This window comes from Toxorhynchites rutilus, chromosome 2, assembly GCF_029784135.1.
Source record: "Toxorhynchites rutilus septentrionalis strain SRP chromosome 2, ASM2978413v1, whole genome shotgun sequence".
In the NCBI taxonomy this organism is placed as follows: Eukaryota; Metazoa; Arthropoda; class Insecta; order Diptera; family Culicidae; genus Toxorhynchites; species Toxorhynchites rutilus.
Window position 1 is genome coordinate 300,701,086 of NC_073745.1, and position 23,192 is coordinate 300,724,277.

At 38.7% G+C, this 23,192-nt stretch overlaps 1 protein-coding gene across 1 annotated transcript; it reads left to right on the plus strand.

The window, feature by feature from the left end:
• The first annotated feature begins 831 nt into the window (after window positions 1-831).
• LOC129764140 (pupal cuticle protein Edg-78E-like) lies at window positions 832-20,859 on the plus strand. The gene is made up of 2 exons (XM_055762946.1): window positions 832-988; window positions 19,715-20,859. The coding sequence occupies exons 1-2, from the start codon at window positions 977-979 to the stop codon at window positions 20,111-20,113; spliced, it is 411 nt and encodes a 136-aa protein (XP_055618921.1). The 5' UTR covers window positions 832-976; the 3' UTR covers window positions 20,114-20,859.
• The last annotated feature ends 2,333 nt before the right edge of the window (window positions 20,860-23,192 follow it).

The window sequence follows — 23,192 nt, forward strand, 5'->3', positions numbered from 1 at the left end:
TGGGCGCACTTTAGGGTTCTGTTTCGAGCTTCCAACGAGCATTCAGTAACAAGTATTGTTTTCTCGGAAGTTTTTCGCGCCGCCAAGTACACACACACGGAGCCTCGCTTGCGAATCTCCAAGCTGCCTGAAACCCGACGCCGTCTCCCCTCCGGCTGATCACAAGATCGGTTACAGCCGATTTTTCGTTTTGTCTACATTTTTATCCACATTGTGATGACGGCGATGATGATCGTAGTTAAATAGTCGCATGCTAAGCTAGTCTGAGTTTCGTCCCGCGAGTGTTCTCTCGCTCGCTCCGCTTCACAGAACACCGATCTTACGGCGGCAGGGGTAGATCATCTTCGCGACCTGCCTGAATTGCCGGGGCTTTCCGAGGTCGGAAGTAGCGGAGGCTGCGGGTAGTATCTTCTCGGGGTGTTGTTGTTTCAGTTAGCTAGTTTTGTTGGGTTTTTTTTCCTGTGAGCGCCCGCGATCCGACTCTTTTGGCGGCTCCCTTGTGCCATTCATACCCACCGAAACGATACTTCTCGCTTTTGTAGTCATTACAAGGGGGCACATGTATGAATAGCAACAACGACAAAAAAGCGCCAGCAACTGAAGAGAGAATTTTTCGGTTTGGGCTCTCCGGAGCTGTGGCCGCGCTGCGCCGCGCCGCTGCTGCTGCAGGCTTGAAGCGGCTGGACTAGTGCCTGGAATCAGCCACAGAATGGGTAGGCTTCGCTTGAGGCGGGGGGATCGTAAGGGGACGGAGTATTGGCCAAGAGCCGGGCTGCGGTAAGTACGAGTACAACTTTTAGTTCGTGACTTTCTTCAACCAGTATAAAAAGCAGTGAATTCTGCTGAGCGATTGTCAGTCTTAGTTTAGTGGTCACATCACATTTAATCTGCAGTTAGCAGCAACAGCAGCGCGAGACGCAAAGCCGATAAAAGCACGACTTAAAATACATACACGGGGAAAATCTCTCTAGCAAAAATGTTCAAATTGGTGAGTTAAGTTGGGTGGTCCCGAATCTGTTGAAAATTGTTTGTGACAAAATCCGACTGAGTGATTGTACTATCTGTGGCTGCAAGGATCCCCGATCCCCGCGCAGGATGCGGATTCATCGGGGCGGAAATTATGTTGGTGACATTCTGGCAAATAAAAGATGGACTCTTGATAAGTGATAAGTGATGAAGTGAAAACCAAAGGACGTTTGAAATCATGTGAACAGGCTCGGGTTCCAGAGATTATTTATGTTCAAATTGATCAATGCAAGGAAGTGCACAAACATCTTATTCAATCGAATTATTTTACAAAATGAACTCTACGAAAGTCACATTCTTGAGAATTGAACGAAGTTTGCATTTGTATGTACTGTTTATGCTGTAATGAGGTTCTGGAACGCTCGAACGTTTGAAAGACAATCAAACACTTACCTTATTGGAGATGAGCGAGAATCCTTTTTGTGAAATGTGATTAGAGCCGAAATATTCTTCCCTTGTCGAGTATTTCAAGTACTTGCCTTGATTCGGGACAAAAAGAAAACATAAGTTTCATTCATGACTCTGTGACTAAATTGTTTAGCAATAACAATAACAATTCAATGAACAATCAATCCTCAGAGTTGTTGAGGTGTATATGATTCAGCTCGGATATGTCGAATCGATAGTGATTCAATAACGTGTTCTAGCTCATTTGGCGAAATGACATTCAAAAATTTAGCCTTTTGAATGACCCTAAAGTTGCAAAAAAAATGTATTCTAACTTTTGTCTTAATTGTTCGTAAAAGAGAAAAGTCACTAGATGCTTGATCAGGTGAATATGGCAGCTGATTTAGGACCCAAACGCGATTTTGAACCATGTTTTGACACACGATGAGTGACTTGTGACTCGGTGTATTATTGTGTAGAAGAACTTAATTTTCTGGATTGTGATATTCGATTCGAATTCGGCGAATTCAAACGAAAACGCAGAGATAATATCCTCATTTGGCCAGGTGAGAAAAAACTCCTGGCTGATAATATTTTGAGTCACGGAACATGATTGACCCAAACCAAATGTTGTCATATGACAGTTGCTTTGGAACTTTGTAACTCTATTGAAAAAGGAACGTGATTTAAATTTGTTTTCACAAATAAACTCCGTCACATATTTGGTATGTCGACCTTTGCCAAATAAACCAATAACAATCGAGAGTTTCACTATTTCATGAAAATAATTGGCGCTAATTCATGAAACAAAATCGCGTACCATTTTCACTATAAAATATAGATTTGCTCCGATAATTTTCCACAAAATTGATACCTTTTTATGAATCTTGTATCTATAATTCATCTCGTAGCCATTGTTTGAAACATTACCTAAATATGAATTCTAGAATTATATTCTGCTTCTTCCAATTTACTTCACAGACAGAATTGTGAATATTAATCACAATGTTTTTGCATTTTCTATTCGAATGTTTAGATGGCATTTCAAGAAAAAAAAACATGTTGGAGCCTTCGACCCTTTTGTTCACATTTGACAAATACCAACAATTTGTCAATATCAATTGCCGATCGATTTTCAGCACTGCGCCCTCAATGCAAACTTGGAGAAAAAAATCAACATAAAAACAAATGACATTTTGTGTTTGAAGATCTCGAAATGGAGGAACAGTCTCGACCGATGAAAAAATTACTTCATTTTAACAAAATAAGACAACACACTTTTTTCGATTAATAAGAACCTGAGACGAGACCTGACAACTGGCATCTAACTCCTCTTTTCGCTTTTTCTTCGGTCAAGTCCGAACAACAGAGATGCCGAATTACGCGAAATGTCAGGTTTCCAGACATAAACTTTCTGGAGACTATTTTTTCATGCCCGTAACAAATATTTTTCGTATAATATATTCTATGAAAATTGATGCGAATAACCGAAAATTGCACAACGAGAATGATTTGCTAGTCCCAAGCGTCATTCTGTGTGTTCTTTGTGCAATTTGGTTGGTTCAGGTCAATAACGGAGAGCAACTACGAATTGTACAGTCTACCCAAGCTCAAGCTCAATATATTCTATGAAAATTGATGTAGTGCAAAAATGTTACATATTTTGCAACAAACAATTTTTTCTGTTATTTTTGTCATGGAAATTAGTTTGAGAGTATGTACCGCATGTACACTATGTAATAGTTTATTTCAAAATATTTCTGACAATTTCTGACGTGGGACAACGTCTAACCGGAATAAATGGGGTGTAAAATGGAAACTAAAACACAGAACATGCAGGAAAAATGAATTCTTATAACTCGAACATTTCTCAATAGATCGGAAAGATGTTTGCATCAATTGATAGGAATATTTCTACGCATCTATCCCAATCAAATAAATTTTATTTTTCCTGAGATAAACAATTGAATAACTGTAAAATGTCAAGCGTTATCCAAACGCCCTAACTGCCTCGTTTCGATTGGCCCGATTTACGGTTTCCCCAACACAGACTTCAAAATCAATGTGCGTATGGAAATTGGTATTGCAAATCGGAGATAAATGAATCGTTATATTTAAAGTCTCCGTAAACAAAGGAAAAGAAGAAGAAGAAGAAGTTCTGCAAAATCATGCAAGTTGGAGCCACTTTTGTTCCCATCGAAGTGTGTTTCCTAACACAGCCATCAAAATCAATGTGCCTGGAGAAATTGGAGTTGAAAATACATGCAAGTTGGTGGAACTGTAGTTCCCACCGAAATGTGTTCCCTAACACAGCCATCAAAACCAAAGTGCCTTACATTACATGGATTTTGTTCAAATTCTACATTTAAACAGCAAATATGTTGAATTGAATTGAGTTCGAAAATTGTTTCATTCAATCAATAATTTGATCAATACAAACAAATAATTACTATGCGGATGGTAGTCCCACGTCAACCTTGCGGTTGTATCATAGATATAACCCACCCATTTTTTGACCTATCAGCTTTTCTCACTTGTAATAGATGCAGATGCACTAACCTGACACTGAATTTTCCGTCTGATACTGGAAACGAAAGTCACAAAGTCATCAAATGCTTCGACGAAAAATCCACTATTGGTCAGCTGGGACCGATGGGGACCAGACTGAAAGTTCATTGACGATCCCCTAGCTCGGTCGGAACTCGCACAATTAAGGTGGAGTTCGGAAGCGTGACTATTCAGAACAGCTAAACCTTTTTAGGCTATTTTATTCAGTCTGGTCTACTAATGTTCTGGTTCTTGGTTCACATCCACTACTACACACTTGAGGATAACATAACAGCCATGGTAGTAGATGATTTTCATACATCTTTACATTTATTTATCGTTGACGTAACATTTATTCTGAATTCTTGTGCTGCCGTGAAAATTATTGAGTTTACAGAAAAAATTAAAATTTCAGACCATTTTGATTGTTTTTCCAGAGTTTTGAAGTGTCTGAGTTAATCTGAGAATTTACAATTAGTGAACTCAATTTTATATCTGAAAAGGTAAACGAAAAGCGTTAATGGGGGATGCATATTCATATGCATATGCAGGGGTGGAACATATACAGAATATTCTGTATTTTACAGATTTTTCGCAAAATTTCAGATACAGAATTTTCCGATTGTTCGATCGTTTCATTACATGTTATTATTTACTACAGCCGTCTACCGGGATCTACCGGAAAAAATTACTTATTTACAGTTAATATTTGACTGTGAAATTTCTTTAGTTTTTTAACCTGTTTCAGATTTTGGGTTGGCTAACGGACACCGGAGCTATTTCGAATTGTTGGAGGGTTTGATCATGCGTTGAGCCCCGCATCAGTTCCTAGAGACCGACATTGAGCTATTTGTTAGAAGAAGATGTGTTACAAAATGTGACTACTTTCTAGTGGAGTTTCTATTCGTACACTAAATATTTTTGGAAGCTGGGACTATGAGATTTTATTTTTAGCCTTATTGTTTTCAGAATTTTGTTGCGAATTTAATGCTACCAGGAGAGTGAAGATTCGCTAAAACTATCCGACATATAGCCATTTCCATTTCCATATAGAAATAGACTCATTGGATGAACAATACTGGCAACCAGAGCTTGGAAACATTGAGCATCGTGTGGAAACGAATACGTGTAATGATTTAATGGAACTCATTAAAAACTTCATTTTTGTTTGAACACACATGCTGTAATGCCATAAAAATGCATTGTATTTAAGCAATAGCAAAAGCTGTGTCAGCGTTGCTCATGATAGTATCTCGCAAGTGGATTTATTCTTCCTCATGCCGCTTCGCCGCGTACACGTCGACCACTGCTCACGACATCGAAGAATGACGTTGCTCTGAATGCGTAAAATCATCAAACGATATACATAAAGAATCATCGAGAGCACTCTTTTGACGTGGGACTACGTCTAACCAGAATATATGGGGGGTAAATAAAAACCTGAACACAGAACATGCAGGAAAAAATGAAAGATTTAAAATGCTTAAAACTCGAAATTTTCTTACATGATCGAAAGGTGTTTGCATCAATTGAACGGGAATATTTCTACGCGTCTATCGTAATTAATAAAATGTTATTTTTCATTAGATAAAAAATTAAATAGCTGTATAATGTTAAGCGTTATCTAAACGCCCTAACTGCCTCGTTTTGATTGGCCCGATATACGGATTCCTCAACACAGCCATCAAAACCAAGCAGCCTAGGGGAAATCGGAATTGCTAATACATGAAAGTATGGAGACTTTTGTTCTCACCGAAATGTGTTCCCTAACAGAGACTTCAAAACCAACGTGCGTGCGGGAAATTGGCATTGCAAATTCATGCAGGTCGGGGGTATTTTTGTTCCGACTAAAATGTGTTTCCCTAACATAGACTTCAAACCCATGGACCGTGGGAGAAATGGTATTGCAAATACATGTAAGTCAGGGTAATTTTTGTTCGACTGAAATGTGTTTCCCTAACACAGACTTCAGAACCAAGGTATTTGGGGAATTGGCATTGCAAACTCATGCAGGTCGGGGGTATTTTTGTTCCGACTGAAATGTGTTTACCTAATACACACTTCTAAACCAAGGTGTCTGGTACGAACACAACACTTTGGCTCGGTTATTCAAGATTATATGGAAGGATATGCCTTCATATCTTCTGCTCACTGAATTTATACGCATACCATTTGATGATTAGGTAAAATGTTGATAACCATTTGTGATAACGCCTTTTGATTAAACAATATGCGCTTGACGTACATTTCAAAATCGAAACTGAGTGCCTTAAGTTCATCAAATCAAGCAAATCCGTGGTTCGAGAAGTACGTACACTAGAAACATGCAAACTTCAGAAGGAAATGTAAAATAAAATAATCGTTTGATAATTCTTCCGTTCACATATTTTGTCCTAGGCTTCATACCAAACGTATAAGAACTGTTATTAAATTTACTTGTAACGAACAACATAATCTATCACAATGCATGAATTGACCTTACATGACGTTTATTCAATCTTTCTACTCACAAAGCAAATATATTGAATTCAATTGAATTCGGAAACTGTTTCATTCAACCAAAAATTTAATCAATACCAAACAAAATTAGTGGGTTATATCTATGATATAATCGCAAGGTTCTCGTGGAACTACCTTAGCTTAGCAATCATTCGTTTGTATTGATTAAATTCTTGATTGAATGAAACAGTTTCCAAATTCAATTGAGTTCAATATATTTGCTCTGTGAGTGAAAAAAATGAACAAATGCCGTGTAAAGTCAATTCATTTATTGTGATTGATTGTTCTTCGTTACAAGTAAATTTAATGACGGACCTTTTACGTTTGGTATGATGACTAGAACAAAATATATGTACGGAAGAATTATCAAACGTTTGATGAACCAGCCTAAGGCTGAAAATCTTTCCAATAAAGACAAAAAAAAATTATCAAACGATTATTTTATTTTACATTTCCCTCTGAAGTTTACATCCCAAAAGTGTACATACTTCTCGAATCTCGAATTTGCTTGAAACTGGGAAGTTCATTCGCTTCTAGTGGCTGCACGATTTTCCCAGGTTCCTAAGTTTAGAAGATCATGTTAGGACAGACATATTCCACTCTGCACAAAAGCAAGCGAGGACAAAAGTTCTCGCAGTTTGCATTTATTTGCAGAGCCGATTTCCCCAGAAACCTCGGTTTTGAAGTCTGTGTTAGGGAAACACATTTCAATCGGAAAAAAATACCCCCGATTTGTATGAATTCGCAATGCCGATTACCCCACGCTTCATGGATTTGAAGTCTGTGTTAGGGAAACAAATTCCAGTCGGAACAAAAATACCCCCGACTTGCATGAATTTGAAATACAGATTTCTCCAGGCACCTTGGTTTAGAAATCTCTATTAGGGAACACATTTCGGTGGGAACCAAAGCTCCCCCTACTTTCGTGTGTTCTTTTTCTTCTTTTTGGCTTTAAGAGGGTTTAAACTTTTCAGTTCACTCGCCTCTAGGCTCTTTCGTGTGCTTGCAATGCCGATTTCGCTGCTTGGTTTTAGAGTCTGTGTTAGGGAACATTTTTCGATGAGAATAAAAGTCCCCCTACTTTCATGTATTTGCAATACCGATTTCCCCAATGCTGCTTGGTTTGGCTGTGTTAGGGAAACTGTAAATCGGGCCAATCAAAACGATGCAGTTAGGGCGTTTAGATAACGCCTAATATTTTACAGTTATTCAATTGTTTATCTAATGAAAAACAACATTTTGTTAGTTGCGATAGATGCGTAGAAATATTCCCTATCAAGTGATGCAAACATCTCTCCTATCCAGTACGAAATGTTCGAGCTATAAGCATTCGAAATCTTTCATTTTTTCCTGCATGTTCTGTGTTTAGGTTTTCATTTTACCCTCCATATATTCCGGTTAGACGTAGTCCCACGTCAAAATGATTGCTAAGCTAAGGTAGTCTCACGTCAACTTTGCGGTTATATCATGGATAGAACCCACCAAATTTTGTTTGTTTCGTCTCATGTAACCAAATATTTTTTTTTTATTAAGTTTTCAAAATTTAGTTCATTTCATAGTCTATTTTTACATATATCGCATTCATTGTGAAAGAATGTTATTCATTTAAACCTAACAATAATTCCAACGCATTTACATCAACGTTGCTATTAATACTATTCACAAATTCAATGTAGGTTATTACTGTTTTCAAGAACTTTTTTCGTGTAGTATGTTCGGTATTGAGTAGTATTGGTCGCCTTGCATCCTCAAAAGATGGGTTTTGCCACCCGCCGAGTATCGTTTTTAATTTGTTTTGTACAAAAGTCCACGCCGCTACTACACGTGGGCATTCGCTGTATTTGTGAGCAATCATTTCTACCGCTGCATTACAGTGCAGACAGTTGGATCCGTCTGTGCGTTACATGATGTTCATCAGCCTTCTGTGTTCCATTTCATAAATGAATTCGTAGTAAGTGATGATTTTTTCCATTCAATCTGTTTATTTCGTTAGGCTCATTCACCACTTCAGCTGTAACAGAGGCTGATTTATTCGTGTACATTTTTTCATCGATAATTGATAATGTTTTAAATTACACAGTAGCCATTTAGGCGAAAGAGTTTTCCTATCTTATCGATAAACATGTGGTTAATTACACAATGTCGCCATTTTCGGCGTTAGAGTATTCCTACTATTCGAATGTTCATAGTTTGACCGTTCACAGCGGAACAGTTGATATTAAGCTTCCATAGTTGTTATTAATAGCACCAATTACCGATACAGCAGCAGATGAGTGATGATATTAATAATGAATGAAGTACCTGTGGTAGGATCTCGTTGTTCACCGAGCATGTGTGATTTGAAGAATTTCAATTATTCATTGTGCTAATTCAAAAATGCTTTGAACTTGCTGGCGATGCACTTGGCTTTAAGGAAATTTATGTCACTTGCACATGTGTGGATGTAAGTTCGATGAAGCGGACGTAACGCCATTTGTCATTGAACAACGAAAATGGATTCGTTCTGTATAAAAAATGAATGGTGGTTGAATTTTTATTCAGATATTGTATATACAAAAATACTAAAATCGTGAAATGAAAAGTAAAAACGGCCACGTTTGGATTATTTTCAGTATTCTCAGATTTTTAAAAACAACCAAAACAGACGATGAAATAATCGTTCAGAATCGGGTAATCCGATAGACCCGTTCTAATCACCTTCACCGCTAAACATTACCCTGTAACAATGACGGATACTTTGTGGATATATGATACAGCAAAGCGCCACCGCTTAGTCACCTTGAGCCAATCTGGTACCGCCGTCAATGATAGCTTCTTCTCGGGTTGGGAAAACAGAAAAAAGTCGAAGCCTCACGCAGCCATGATTTATTCTGAACTCTACGACTAGTCTTTATATGAATTCATGTGAATTGTGAATTCCCATGCATTCATCCAATGAGAAAACGTTCTGTAGGTTTTGGATAGTCCCATAATCATATTGCCAACCGCCATCAACAGCTGCGTGTTTTTTTTTCCGGCTGGATGAGGATAGACTTGCGCCACACACATGCTAGAGATGCGAAAAAAAAGCATCTTATTGCGCTGTGAAATGACCCGTTCGTGGCGCGCATGCATCCGCAACGGGTCGCTAGCTGATTAAATATATATAGCACTACGCGCCACACGGTCTCGTGTGGCTTGGCATTGTGGGTCACTGGCGGTGGCGCAAGGTTAGGGGAAAGATTGATGTCGGAGATGGGTGGGTCCCCGGAGTCGGTTACCACATGCGAGAGGCATTGGCGGCTCTTTGATGATGGGGCGTTATGGGAATCTTGTTTGGGTTGAAGCTTGTTTACGGAATAATGCTAGGTCATTGTTTCTCGAATGTTTGCCCAAAGGTGATCCGACAAATGATTCTTAATCTTATATGGAGACGCCGAAATAGTCTTGAATGAGAATAATTGCTCTTCCATATACAACATCTATAACATCTAATAATAGAAGATAGTGAGTATGCATCAATTTGGCATATGTCGACACCGACTGGATGGAATAGATATGACGAAATTCCGGCATACTCGGAAAGCTACTTCAACAGACATGCCTTGTTAGTTACTTGAAATGCAAAAATATTACAATGCACCACAATGTTGCCGAAATCGTCGCTATACAGAACTGCCCATGTTTGCATAGTTGTCGTGAACACCAACGTTATTGGTGTTGGCAAAAAGCATATTTATTGTTCTTTGGTCTAAAAGAAAAACCATGCACATTTCCAATGAAATTATTCGTCCACTTAATGAGTATTATCGGTGAGAAGAAGGTCCAGGAGATTTTGTGACTCAAAAAATATATGTTCCATTTGGAAAATGCTTAGGTTAAATTTTGTGGATAATCAATCTCTTCAATGAACATTTATTCGCATAGCTTGACGTAAGCACCAAGTTGCTTCGTCTGTAAAATTAGGATTCACATTTCCGATATTAGTCAAAACATCTCCGTTGGTAGTTTCAGTGGTTATCGAATAAAAGCTAGTGAGAAATGAAGAATTTTCATGAAATATCTGGAAGAGGTGCTCGGAGTTTGTTGCGAGTCTATGATAGTGTTGGTACGGAAGGTAAAAATGAATCCAAGTCAATATTATTTTGATTTCATTTGTCAATCTGATTATTCTCATTATCACCTTGAAGTTGAAGTTGAAGTTGGTGCTGTGAACATACAACAGTAAAAAAATGTTTGTTTGCATGTTAAGCATTCGTATTACATTCTGTAGAATGCGTTGCAACCAAAAAGTCGATTTTGTTCATTTTGTTGCTTACGTCAGCTATACCAACATGGGCAGAGTAGTCGTTCGCTAACTGGGCGTACTTTAGATGGGCTGCTTTTTAACTGAACGGGCGTTTATTAGGCTGCATATCAGTTATAAGTTCTATTCTGAGTTTTGCTGTCAAAAGATGTGAGGATCATTCGAGTAAAACTTAAGGTTGTTATAAAAATTGACATTATTTTTGCGTGAAAAACTGCTTGATGAAATTTTTAATAAGAACAACATTTAATTATATTAGAGAAAAGAAAAACGAAAAAAAAGAAGCTCATTGTCAATTGATTTTGTTTCTTTACTATTTGAGACGACTCACAGCAGCTACATCGTTCCTCACGAATCGTAACAAGTAATCTAGAGACTTGCAAATGCAATTACAAACGTTACACTGTACATGCAATGGCCAAATTGTAGCATTCACAAGCTCACGAGTTTTCTTCAGCAATCTGTAGAATACAACGCGATGCTGATGTGTAACAAATTTGCTGCACTCAGTTGAATGCTCATGCGCTCTGGCGAATGAGCTCGCTCCGAAACACAGATGAAATGTGTGTCAGTTTTGCACCGTGTTTTGCATCGTGTTTCTATACCTGTTTTACACCGCGCCTGAATTTGGTTTACTTTCTCTGTGGAGTTATTGTTTTCAACAAGCGCATATAGTTGGTATAGATACAACGCTGTTGACAAGACAAAAAGGGCGCTAAAATTTGATATATGTGTGTAAAATGAGGCGCGCATCATTCAAGTGAGAAGCGAAGTTTAGTATCTGACGCCGTATTCATTCTACGCTCTCGCGTTTATGAGTTTGGTACTCTTCGTAGCAAGAGAGAATACGTGTTTGATATGAACGCGCGCTGATGAAAATTAAACTGAAGTGCAGCGCAGCGTATGTTTTCTGAAGACCTGTTCTTCAGAATTAATCAAACAATTAATTAAAGTTCCCTCAATTTTATTTGACATTTCACATTCCAGCCCAGTTAGCGTGTGGAATTCGATAACTGGGTGCCTCTTCAGCACGCTTAGCGAACAAGTACTGTACTTAAGAGTATAATTTTAGGGGGGGTCCCATGGTGGACCAAAAAAAACATGGATTTCTGACGCCACAGACGACGCTCCTCCAATTTGGCCTAAAGTGAATAATCCGATGGATTGGCAAATGGCTAATCATTTGCGGAGATGAAGGCTGGTAGGTTTGTTGCTAGTCTCGATTTCTAACCGTTCTATGAGTTTTTTGCATCGTTCCAAACATGTTCGCTTCACACATGCTCACACATCGATGTACACACCAATCCATTTCAACGACATAGATAACATTGTACAGCCGTACCGACCTCGGACGTTCCTCTTTGGCCCTATCGCCCACATTAACTGTTTCTTTGTACTGTTGTAGTGTAAAGCCGGGTTCAGACGGTGCGAGTAAGCATACGAGTCGATCTAGTCAGTTACTGCAGTGCAGCTACTCACACCGTGTGAACACATCATGCCAGTTAGTGTCATGTGTGATTCGGCGTGCGAGCTACTTCAAAGTTTTTTGAATTTACTCGCACTCGCATCCCTCAAAACGTCAAAAAACAGAATTTAGCGTTCGAATCAGGGATGCCAAATGTAAACAAATGTCTCTATTTTTAAGATATTTGAAAATATGCGAAGATATTTATAGACTTGAAAAATATTGGAAAAACAAATAAAACCCTAATAGTTTCTAAACGGAATCGTTGTTATTTTGTTTGGCACACTGGCGGGGCACGTTTTCTTATTGAGACAGTTTTATTGGGAATCTAAATATAAAATCATCATCGGGCACAATTTTCATTCAAAATTCACTCACAACTTGCAAAAAAAAGTATTGTTCTAAGAAACAGAATACATATTCGATTTGAAAAAAGTATATTTTCATTCATTATTTTAGTTTTTGAGACGTATTTATTCCTCCGGCGAATCTACTATCATTTTCATTTCACAAATTGGTACACGAAGCTGCTGTCAACGCGAAGTAAATCAAATTTTGAAAAATCTTTTAGACTGCCATTTGTAGCACCACATACTTTCGGAATTAATTAAGCTATGGATGCTTTCGAGGTTCTAAAAAATAGCGACAATAATCTGATATATATTCCATATTCCAGAAGAAAGGCACATCATTTCTAGTTTCACTCATGAGTGTATATTGGCGTTGTATTTGTGGAGCAATTAAATCCAACAGTTTTTTCACTTTTTCAGGTGTTATTTCCAACACTGCTCTGTACTCTCGGGGATCATCATCGTGGAGTTACTCCAGTATTGTATTTGTTACTCCTTTTCTTTGCATCCAATTCCTGGCCCGAATCCTTTTTTCTTTCTGCTTTTTTCGGATAGTACCCTCAGTTCAAAGAAATTCAGCACAAAGTATTTGTAAACACGGCCAGCGTGTGTCTCGCGATAAAATTTAAAATTGTGTAATGATAAATTCAACTGAAAACCTAAGCCGAAAACAGCCAATAAATAAGTTGATTTCGGATCAATCATCTGTCAAATTCGGACCTGATTGCTGTTTCTGACTATTTGATGGACATTTGAAAAATCGTCTGGCATCTCTGGTAAACCCGTACTTAGTATCTAGTTTCTTGTCAGCAGCTCACATTGTGTGAACGGACAAGGCGAGTCAACCATTTGTCAAGCGAGTTCACCGGGTCAGTAGCTGCTCGTTGTGAAGTCAGCTACTAGCAACGTATAAATGGGCCTTAAGGAACACGAATCGTTCGTTGATAAAAAACGGTTTGAGCTGCTCGTAAAACTGTTTTGACGTTTTCCCACACTTAAATAACATGACAGTTGCCATCGCTTCTCGTACAGTCCGAACTTTATCGTTGCCAGGAAACTGAGCAAAGTACTGATGGGACCACGAAATTTGGTGAGAGTGAAAGGGAACATCGAGCTACACGACTGCAATGTTACCACTTTTCTTCGCTTCAAATTTCTTTGTTGATAGCAGTCTCGATTTCACTGACAGAATTATAGCTATACTTGGTGATATGAATACGGTATCACGATTCAATTTGACGTTCTTTCAATTACCGAAAAGTTTCTACAATAGTTTTTGTTTGTCTCAATATAGAAAATCCTTAAATACAAACATACTCCAACACCGTTTCGATTTAACTCGAACTACTTTTCCCGAGCCATTTTATCTAAATAAGCTTGAATATGAGAGGTAGCGATGCGAAGCGTGTTTTTTTGACTTTGATTTCCCTGCACTGCACATTGCGTTTCAATGAGTTCCATCTGCATGTTATCAGCGGCATGTACATCATCGAAACTGAATGTGGTAGAGAAAATTGGAGAATTCTTTCATGTGCTTTTGAAGTACCAAAATCTGCGACAAAAATTTCGGGTGCGACATTAATCGGATCGTTTGACGTTTACTCGCAACCGAGTAACCGACAAAGTAAAAACCCGGTTTTACTGCCGTTACTTGCACGAATTTATGCGAGTGTGAACAAAACAGAACCAAAAACGTGAAAAAGTCGTTTGAGTACTAACGAGAACAATTGTCAGAAGGTGAAATTAGCACGAAAAAACGAAAAAAAAAAGAAAATGAGCAGCTTGGATACACACGATTAACAAGAGTTATTCACAAAGTTAATTTTATTCAATTGTATGGAAGAATTTTCAACCATATTTTTGATTTCGCTCATATGATTTTTTTTTAAATCACGCTGCGGGCCGCATGAACAAGGGCTGGAGGGCCGCAGGTTGGCCACCACTGGTTTACAGCGTCATTGAGAGACCGTTGACTTTTTTTTTGCTCTTCGATTTTAGATATGGATAATTGTATTGGTCAAAGATTTTGTGTGAAATTTTGTGTTGCTAAAAATTTCTTATGCCGAAACGTTGAAAATTTTACATAACTCATTTGGTGACTTGACTATGTCGAAAACACGGGTGTATAAATGGAAGGTTTTCAATGACGGTCGAGAAGAGATGAACGATTCTCGGTATCAAGGACGACTATCACCCTCTTCAACTGATGAAAATCATCAAAACAAAAGTAATGGTGCTTGGAAATCATCATTTAAGTTTGAGAAAGCTTGCCCGTGAAGCACGACTAGTGCCAAAATAGCTCTTTTTTTATAGAATTTCCTCACACTCAAGGGGCTGAAGACATGCTTGAACGATCAAATTCTGATCCAACGTTCATACAACTCTCCAAATATGGCCCGTGTGTGACTTTTTAATATTTCCAAAACACAAATAACAGCTTCGTGGGATCCGTTTTGACAGTATTGAAGACATGAAAACGAATTCGTTGCGTGAATTAAGGGCAGTTCCTAAATACAGCTAGAAAAGTGACTGGATTGTTCATTGGAAAAAGTGTATTGCATCAGAAGGTGCCTGTTTTTAACGCGAGAATATAAATTTTGATGATAAATGAAGCATTCACTTTTAAAACACTGATTCCCGGTACATATTTGACATAACTCGTAGACATTTTATCCTACGAATCTAGTGATTATCATACCATTCTGTTCAGCCGGAGAAGGTATATTAGCACTCAAAATCTTGATCGTCCAATGTAACGCTCTCGTTTTCGAAACATTGATCTTACACCCCAGTATATAGAAATTAAAGATGTATTTCTACGCGAAAAGACCTGGCGAGCCTGTTGAATAATATGAATCCCTTGAAAAACAAACATATTAAAGAACACCGTATCGACCTTCGAACCACATGACTTCAACCCTTCACAAACGTTATATAACAATCGCACTCTCGATCGTGCTAACAATTCTATACACACACACGTCCTTCGAACATCCTCAACCGATCGGGGGGAGATCGATTGGCACATAAACTCTATCAAATTAACAATAAATACACGAGCCGAGAGGTGCAAACCAGTGATATTCCAATTTTGCTGTGCTCAGTAAAAAAAAAGCTAAAATATTCTAGCAGGGAGTGTACACAGCATTGAGGCTGCCTTCATTGCTGCACTTCCACTGGCAACCGCAGCTTCCGAAGGGGTTGAATCGTGCCACTGGGAGCAACCGGTGGCAGGAATCCCAGCAAATAAGCCGTTTCTGAGTTATTGACAGTGCTCAATTACAATTGCCATCCGCCGCTTGTTTACCTCAAGTTGTTTAACTTGAGCGCAATTGAAGATGAGCAGCTACGCCGCGAGAGGTGAGGAAACAAGATGATCACTTGCTGTTTTATTGATGCCATTCCGCATCCGAAGTGCGCGGCGTGGGGTCGTATAAAGCGCTATTGTAATAATCAGCCATTGCAAAATCGGGATGAGAATGCTGCAGCAGCTGCTGCGAAGGCCCGGCGGCACGATTCTGACAGGGTTTTTCATAGCACGAGGATTTAATTATTATATCTCGTCATAATTATCAATAAAAGAAATTTACATTTTACGGCCACTTAAAACGCTGGCCCACATGTAACAATTACGGTGAATTACCTCATAATTAATAGCCGACCTTTCCTGGCAGTCGGGAACCCAAGTGACCACTGTGAGTGGGCGACTTTTTACCCATGTGCCCACACACCTAGCGCGATGATTGATTACGCTTCGGACCTATTGGTCATACCAATCGAAGACGCACCCGCATCGCGTTGTGGTCGAACGCACCGAATGCGGGAGGAGTTCCTCTCACACAGTCCTCACACGACGACGACGACGACGACACTAAATGTCAAGGAGGCGCGCAAATGAGGACGTCTGAGATCAGATTGAATTATGAGCATGCATCTTCTTTCTAAGCAGTTTACGACTAAACTGCGGGAAAAACTCGTGAGATGCTGCTGCTGATGGGGACGAGCGCAGTTACCGCATGGAGTCTGGTGAGCATGAGCAATTTAAAAATGCTTACAAGGATTAATCACGTTTGGCGAGTTGCAATAATGTTAGGTGTTTAGCTAGGAAATGTGAATTTCACAGACGGCTGGCGCCTCGCATTATACCTCACTCGATAAGTACGTTGTATTTCCCCAATCGAATTTGGGACCCTGGGTATCAGCATTGGATCGAATTGGAACCAATTCTGAACCAAAACTTTGACAATTTTTGGTTGGCTATTGTTGACAACAATCGACCGATTGTACTACACTGAGAGAAATAATTAATAAATATAATGAATTTTTTGGTAAAAATATCAAGCTTTAGTCATTATCTACCGTGCTAATTATTGGTATATCCTACGATGAGAAATTAACAAACATATATGTCAAGCAGAGCCATGGTTCGTAAACCCAATATCGGCTACATTTTCCCGGTGAAAATGCACGAATTAAAATTATATCAAAGCAGTTCTTGAAGGGCCATCACTAAGTATGTCACAAATGCTCCCTCTGATCCCGTAAAAGCTCAGGAGATTCTCGAATTTCAGGAAAATTCCTACGTTGTACTCGACCAATGTACTGGAAAAAAGGTAATGAAGATGGTAGAGTTTCGAGCGGCATAGCATGCGCTGCCATAACTATTTCTCAAATAGTGACGTCAGTCGTTGTGTTTATCTTTGATTGCCCACCGCATCCATGTGAAAATGTTATTTTCAGGAAGTAATTTATCAATTAAAAACCTATATTTTATATTTTTTTTATATAAGTTCCCGCTGAATATAAGGCTAATGTGATAGTGTGCAGTGAATATTTGTGAAATCACGTAGAAAAAGACGGATAAAAGGGATGTTTCCATGTGCCATTTTCACTCCCCCACGTTCATAGAAACAAACCAAGTTTCATTACTTTAACGTTATGAAATTGATTTTTCGAAGGCTATCAGTGTCGGTGAGTATGACGTGAGAGAATAATCGCCGATTATTCAAAATTTCACCGAAAATGTTACTGCTTTCGAGAACTAAGCATACGACTGCTCTCTGGACTTTTTTACCACATAAATAATTGAAATAAGCCACGATACAATTATCATCTGTTAAAAAACAAACAGTTGAATGATTTCATGAGAATTTTGGCTCAAATTATCATGCAACCGTGAGTACTTTCAACATTGTTTTGTTCTTTTCATATACATTTCATATTGAATGCAAATAACTACGACACGATATTTTGCTTGCCAATACAGATATACTTCGCCTCAATATGTACCTCATTGGTATTCGTCAGAGTTGCGGATCTGGCAAAGATCGCAAAGGGGATGGAACAGCTGTATGGCACCCGTCATGTTTTTGGTGCCAACATCTCATACGTCAAAAGTATTAGAAAAGTAAAAAAAAGTAAAAGCGTCCACGAGGATGTCAAATAGAGGTTCTCCTTCTTCAGTGCATACCGAGGCTGATGTTGTTGATGATAGCAGGCAGGAGTTAATACGCAGTGCATTGCTATAAATCGGTGATAGAGCTTTCAGGAGTTTATCTCTGACGTCAATTCGAGACCGAAAGTAAGGCGACTGCTGCTGATGGCTTTGGCCACCAGTAAACGAATCCTTCAGTTATTACTCCGGTGAGGTTGAAGATGGTCAAAATGATTTTCCAGTTCAGTTTTTTGAACCGATTGCATCAAATTCTCCTTAGGAAAAGTGGCTTGCAGTTGTCCTCCAAGTCCTATTTCGCTTTCCGTCACATTCTTTCACGTCCAACTTTGGTCCAAAACTCAAATTTCGAATTATCGATCCATAATACACGCCTTCAGAACTCCCTGTGCTTGTTTACGTGTTCCTGGACAAACGTCAAGTCCTCCACATTATTTATTCTTCCGATCAACGGACCTATTCCTGAATATATTTTTGGCTTATGTTCAAATAGTCTCCATCGAATGATTTTGTCAGTAATTAGAAGTGAAAGATTTTCCTGGACTGAACGGATGGTGGTTTACATAGTTTTTTTTTTTGACGTAGAACTACGTCTTTCATAAAGGGTGCCAAATCAGAAAACAGGTCACGTTTTTATGAAATAAAGTTAACGTTAATAACTAGTTTTGCCGCGAACGGACATTGGTACATACCAAACGAATCGGATATTCCCTAAGATTGGTTTGATATGCTATACATTACAATCCCATAGTCTGTATATGGTTTAAATTGATGAACATTGGAAGCATTACCATTTCCTCATACATTTGTTCTGTTCATTTGTGTGCATTCCCGAACAGAGCTGTCAACAACGAGCAACTTATCGATGAGCAACGAAGGGGAAATCGTAAGATGTAAAGTCTCCGTGAACAAAGGAAAAGAAGAAGAACGAAGGGGAATATTTGCCTAAAGTATAAACAGTGGATCTCGCTTAGGCAAACTTTCATTCTTCGTGAGGAAATCGACTGAACAACATCGTTGCTGGGCGAGCTTGCCAGTAGCAAAACTTTCTCCACTAAGGATGACAGCTGCGCTTATCTCGAGCATGTATTGTTCTGCGAACACAAGAATGAATCATCCGTAGCATTATAAAATAATATCCGCAGTTATAAACAAGCGACTTGAATTAAACTACAGCGTAGTTCTACGTTAACAATGCGGTCGTGTCTTGAACACAACCACCTATAATTTTATTTTTGTTTCTCGAACAATTCTTCCATTCATTCAATGAAAACGACCTCTTTTGATACTTCCATAAGCTACTACACTAAATATTATATCTTACCACAGTTTTAGGAACTGCTTCTCGGTTTATCCTAAGCTTTTGAGCCTTCTTTCATTGTGATACGTGACCCAGATAATATATGACAAGAATTCGGATATTTAAACTAATTTCTTTTGCATTCAAGATTCATTCCAATGCGATTGAGTGATTTGATATAACCGATAAGTTTACTGAACTAACGTTAACAATTGCGCTTGTCCACTGAAACGTGAAACATATTACATACGAGGGGTCCACTCATTTTTTTTGAGCCTAAGTTTCACGTTGCAAATGAAAGTGTCACACCAGCTCTGTAAGGCGATCTCGTACTCGATCTCAATCGTACTCTATATTAATGGTACCAACTTTCATTGACCACCGATTATTCCATTCCCCTCAGCTCATCGTCTCCGCCCTGGCCGCCGTAGCGCTCGCCCAGAACCCTGACGCAGAGGCCCAGATCGTGGCCTCCGACAGCGTGGTCAACCCAGACGGTTCGTACGCGTGGAACTACGAAACCAGCAACGGAATCAAGGCCCAGGAGGAAGGCGTCGGTGGACAGTCGGCCCAGGGTAGCGCCTCGTGGACGGACCGTGACGGAACGCCCATCCAGCTTACATATGTCGCCGACGTGAACGGATTCCAGCCCCAGGGTGCCCATCTGCCTCGTGAAGGACCCGCCCCAGCTCATGTTCTGAAGACGCTCGAGTTCATCCGTGCCAACCCACCGAAGGATGATCCCAACTTCAACATCCAGGCCCTGGAAACCGAAATCGCCAGACTGCAGGCCCTCCAGTAAGCTAATCCTCGACCTAACAACGCAGCGGCCGCACAGCACCACACAAACACACGAACACACACACAAGCGCAAATTCACACATTCCAAGAGTGGGAGATCCTAGAGCCGATTGGAACTCGCAGCGACCTGTGCACATACTCAAAACCATTCTATCGAACGACACGGCAACTCCGAGAAGCGCTAAACACTGAGTGAAATTTTCCGAATTTTGAAGATGTAAATTTGTTGTAAATATTACCCTTCTCTTCCTAGTTTGTAATATTCTGTGTGGACTACACAAAGCAGAATTAGGAACTTAAAAGCTTATTTTTTATATTTCTTGTAGATTTTCGCATTTTTCCGATATATGCATTTAATGCTGTACATGTGAAAGAAAACCTATGTGCCCATATATATATTTTTTATTATTTACGTTTTTTAACGAAGGAGAAAGAGATTAATAACAAACAAAAAATGTCGGACGTGGAACGTCAAGTCAAAACATATCAAATGAAACAGTAGTGATTGAATCAAGTCGAGAGGTGAGACAGCATACAACATCGAACTTTTGAATGAAGCCTGAGAGAATGAGAGACAGAGAGGAAGGGGGGAACAGGCGATACGAAGATATAAAACCATTCATTTCTTTACCTTTAAAATTACAAGGCAAACAGAAACTCAGCTAAAGATAGGGGAAAATGAAAGAAGATACTATCTAAATGACATAACTTGTTCATACAATAAAGGATAATATTTTAAATACTCTATACCGCTATCGGCTTGATGGAACCTGAAAGAAAAACATATATATAGATATGAATGACGAATGTTAATTTGACGTGTGAAAATGGACTGCAAGCAAAGCTAACCGGCCGGCTCTGAGAACTTGACGGCAGCAACAACGGAAGAAAAATACAATGTAAACACACGGAACGGAGGTAGTTCTCTTCATCATACCACCGGCTTCAATGAAATCTTAAAGAATAGAAAAAAAAACAACAGAGGCTGGCTAATTATGGGACTTGATTGAAGTTGGGAATTTTTTTTTCTAACATGTTTTTATACCCTGGAGTCGTAGGTTGATGGATTAAATTGCAGAAATTTAACCATCTGCGGAATTGATCGCTGTGCCAAAACATCATTGTTGAAAATTGGGTTTTACGGGTTTGTGGATGAGGATCTTAAAAATTAATATTATTAGCGTTCAAACATGACCGGGGAAAACCTGTCATTCGAGTTCAAGAACTGAGCGCAGACTAGCTGTTGATAGATTCTGTGCCACACTAAACTCTATTCAAAGCGTGGTCATCAACAGTCTGCATTTTGGAATAGAAGTTATTTATTCTAGATCGGATTATTACTCTCGACACTCGACGTTGTTGGTCGAGAATGAAGCGGAAGCAGAAAATGAAGGGAGCAGTCTCCAACAAAGTTCAATAATATTTTCAAAATCCGTAAAGCCGAATTCGGAGAAAAACCATCAACTGTAATTCCGATACGGAGTTTGACTTCCACAGAGACATTTAACTCAATAAACTCAACAGAGCAAAACGACTTCAAACTTCATTTTGAAGACATTTGCCTTAGGGGTAATGGGGGCAAATTGGTCACCTGCTTGTTTGTTAGTATAACTACTGACTACCGATACCGTATTGATAGTCACCTTATGTTGAGCATTTTCACGGATTTTGAGTCACCCTGTATTTCAGTAGAGCATTTGCATATCAAAATATGAATCGCTCTCTCGATCGTAGTTATTTGCGCAACGTATTGAGGGATAAATTAGTGAAATTTAATTTATTCGACCTTATATCTTCGACAGATAATCAGTTTGGATGACTGTTCCCATAATATAGGTGAGGTGAACAGATATTTTGTTTAGTCTCAGTGATGAGTTCGAATAGGAATTACTCTGGCTGATATACTGAAGATTATTACTAATAATTACTGATAATTACTAGAACTGATATACCTCATTACATTCTGCTCTTGAAGGTGTCCCTTTTGTGATTTTGACTCTGGAAAAAAAAAACTGCACCAACTAAAGCAAGCCTCATCATGTGAAACGTTATGTGTTTCTGTTTAGTTTTTGTATGTATGAGAAAATTTCAATTACGACTCTAGGTGAATTACTCAAGATTATTTAATACATGTACCTACTATTTTCAACAATGCATAATGGACCAGGAGGTGCATTTAGGTGGAAACTAGCATTTTTAGCTCGACAGTTATTCTCTAGACAAAAACTGTCTTCGACAAAGTTGTTACATACAATAGAGCGCTCATTTTTATGTTATCAAAAAAAGGGTGACCAAAATTGTCGATGAAATAAATAATCGAACTTTCTTACCTTTATAGATAAAGGTAAACATAGTTTAACAGTGTTGTAGTCCCAGTTGTTCGAGACATCTTTGTAGAACAAAGTTTTTTTTCTATCTCTTAAAATAACCGATATAGCACCTTTTTTGTAAATTGCGTAAGGGTCACCATGCAAAAAACTGTTTGTTTGCTTTAACTTTTATATTTAAAATTCTATATCAAAATTGTCTTCGTACGACTTTTAGAGCTTATCAATATCAACATTTTGCTATGCAGAATTTGTCAATATCTTAATCCTGCTCAAAGTTATTGATGGGTTTTCACCCCAAAACTCATAATTTAAATTTTAATTTACTCAAATACAAAAAATAACATATCTTTGAAAATCACATATTATATAGAATAAAGTTTGTTCTTTCAAATTCCGTCAACAAACATTTTTTATGTTTGTCCCAGAAAGAATGGCAAACAATTGAAGAGAGCGTATGTTTTGGGAAGAAATATCAATAACATTGAGTGAAGTTCGCATTCGGGTAAATGTAGTATTCGGGTAAGTGCTAGTTCGGATAAACGTTACATTCGGGTAACTGTCGCATTCGGGTATTTGTTACATTCGGGTTAATATCTTTCGGGTGAGAGGGGTTTCGGATAAATGTAATACAATGATGACGTCATTTTATTTTCATTATAATTTTGTGCATTCATCGTCCCAAACAAGAGTGGCTGGTATTAACCTAGGTAGTGCGGACTGAATCAAAACGGCTGTCAAAAAAGATCCAAT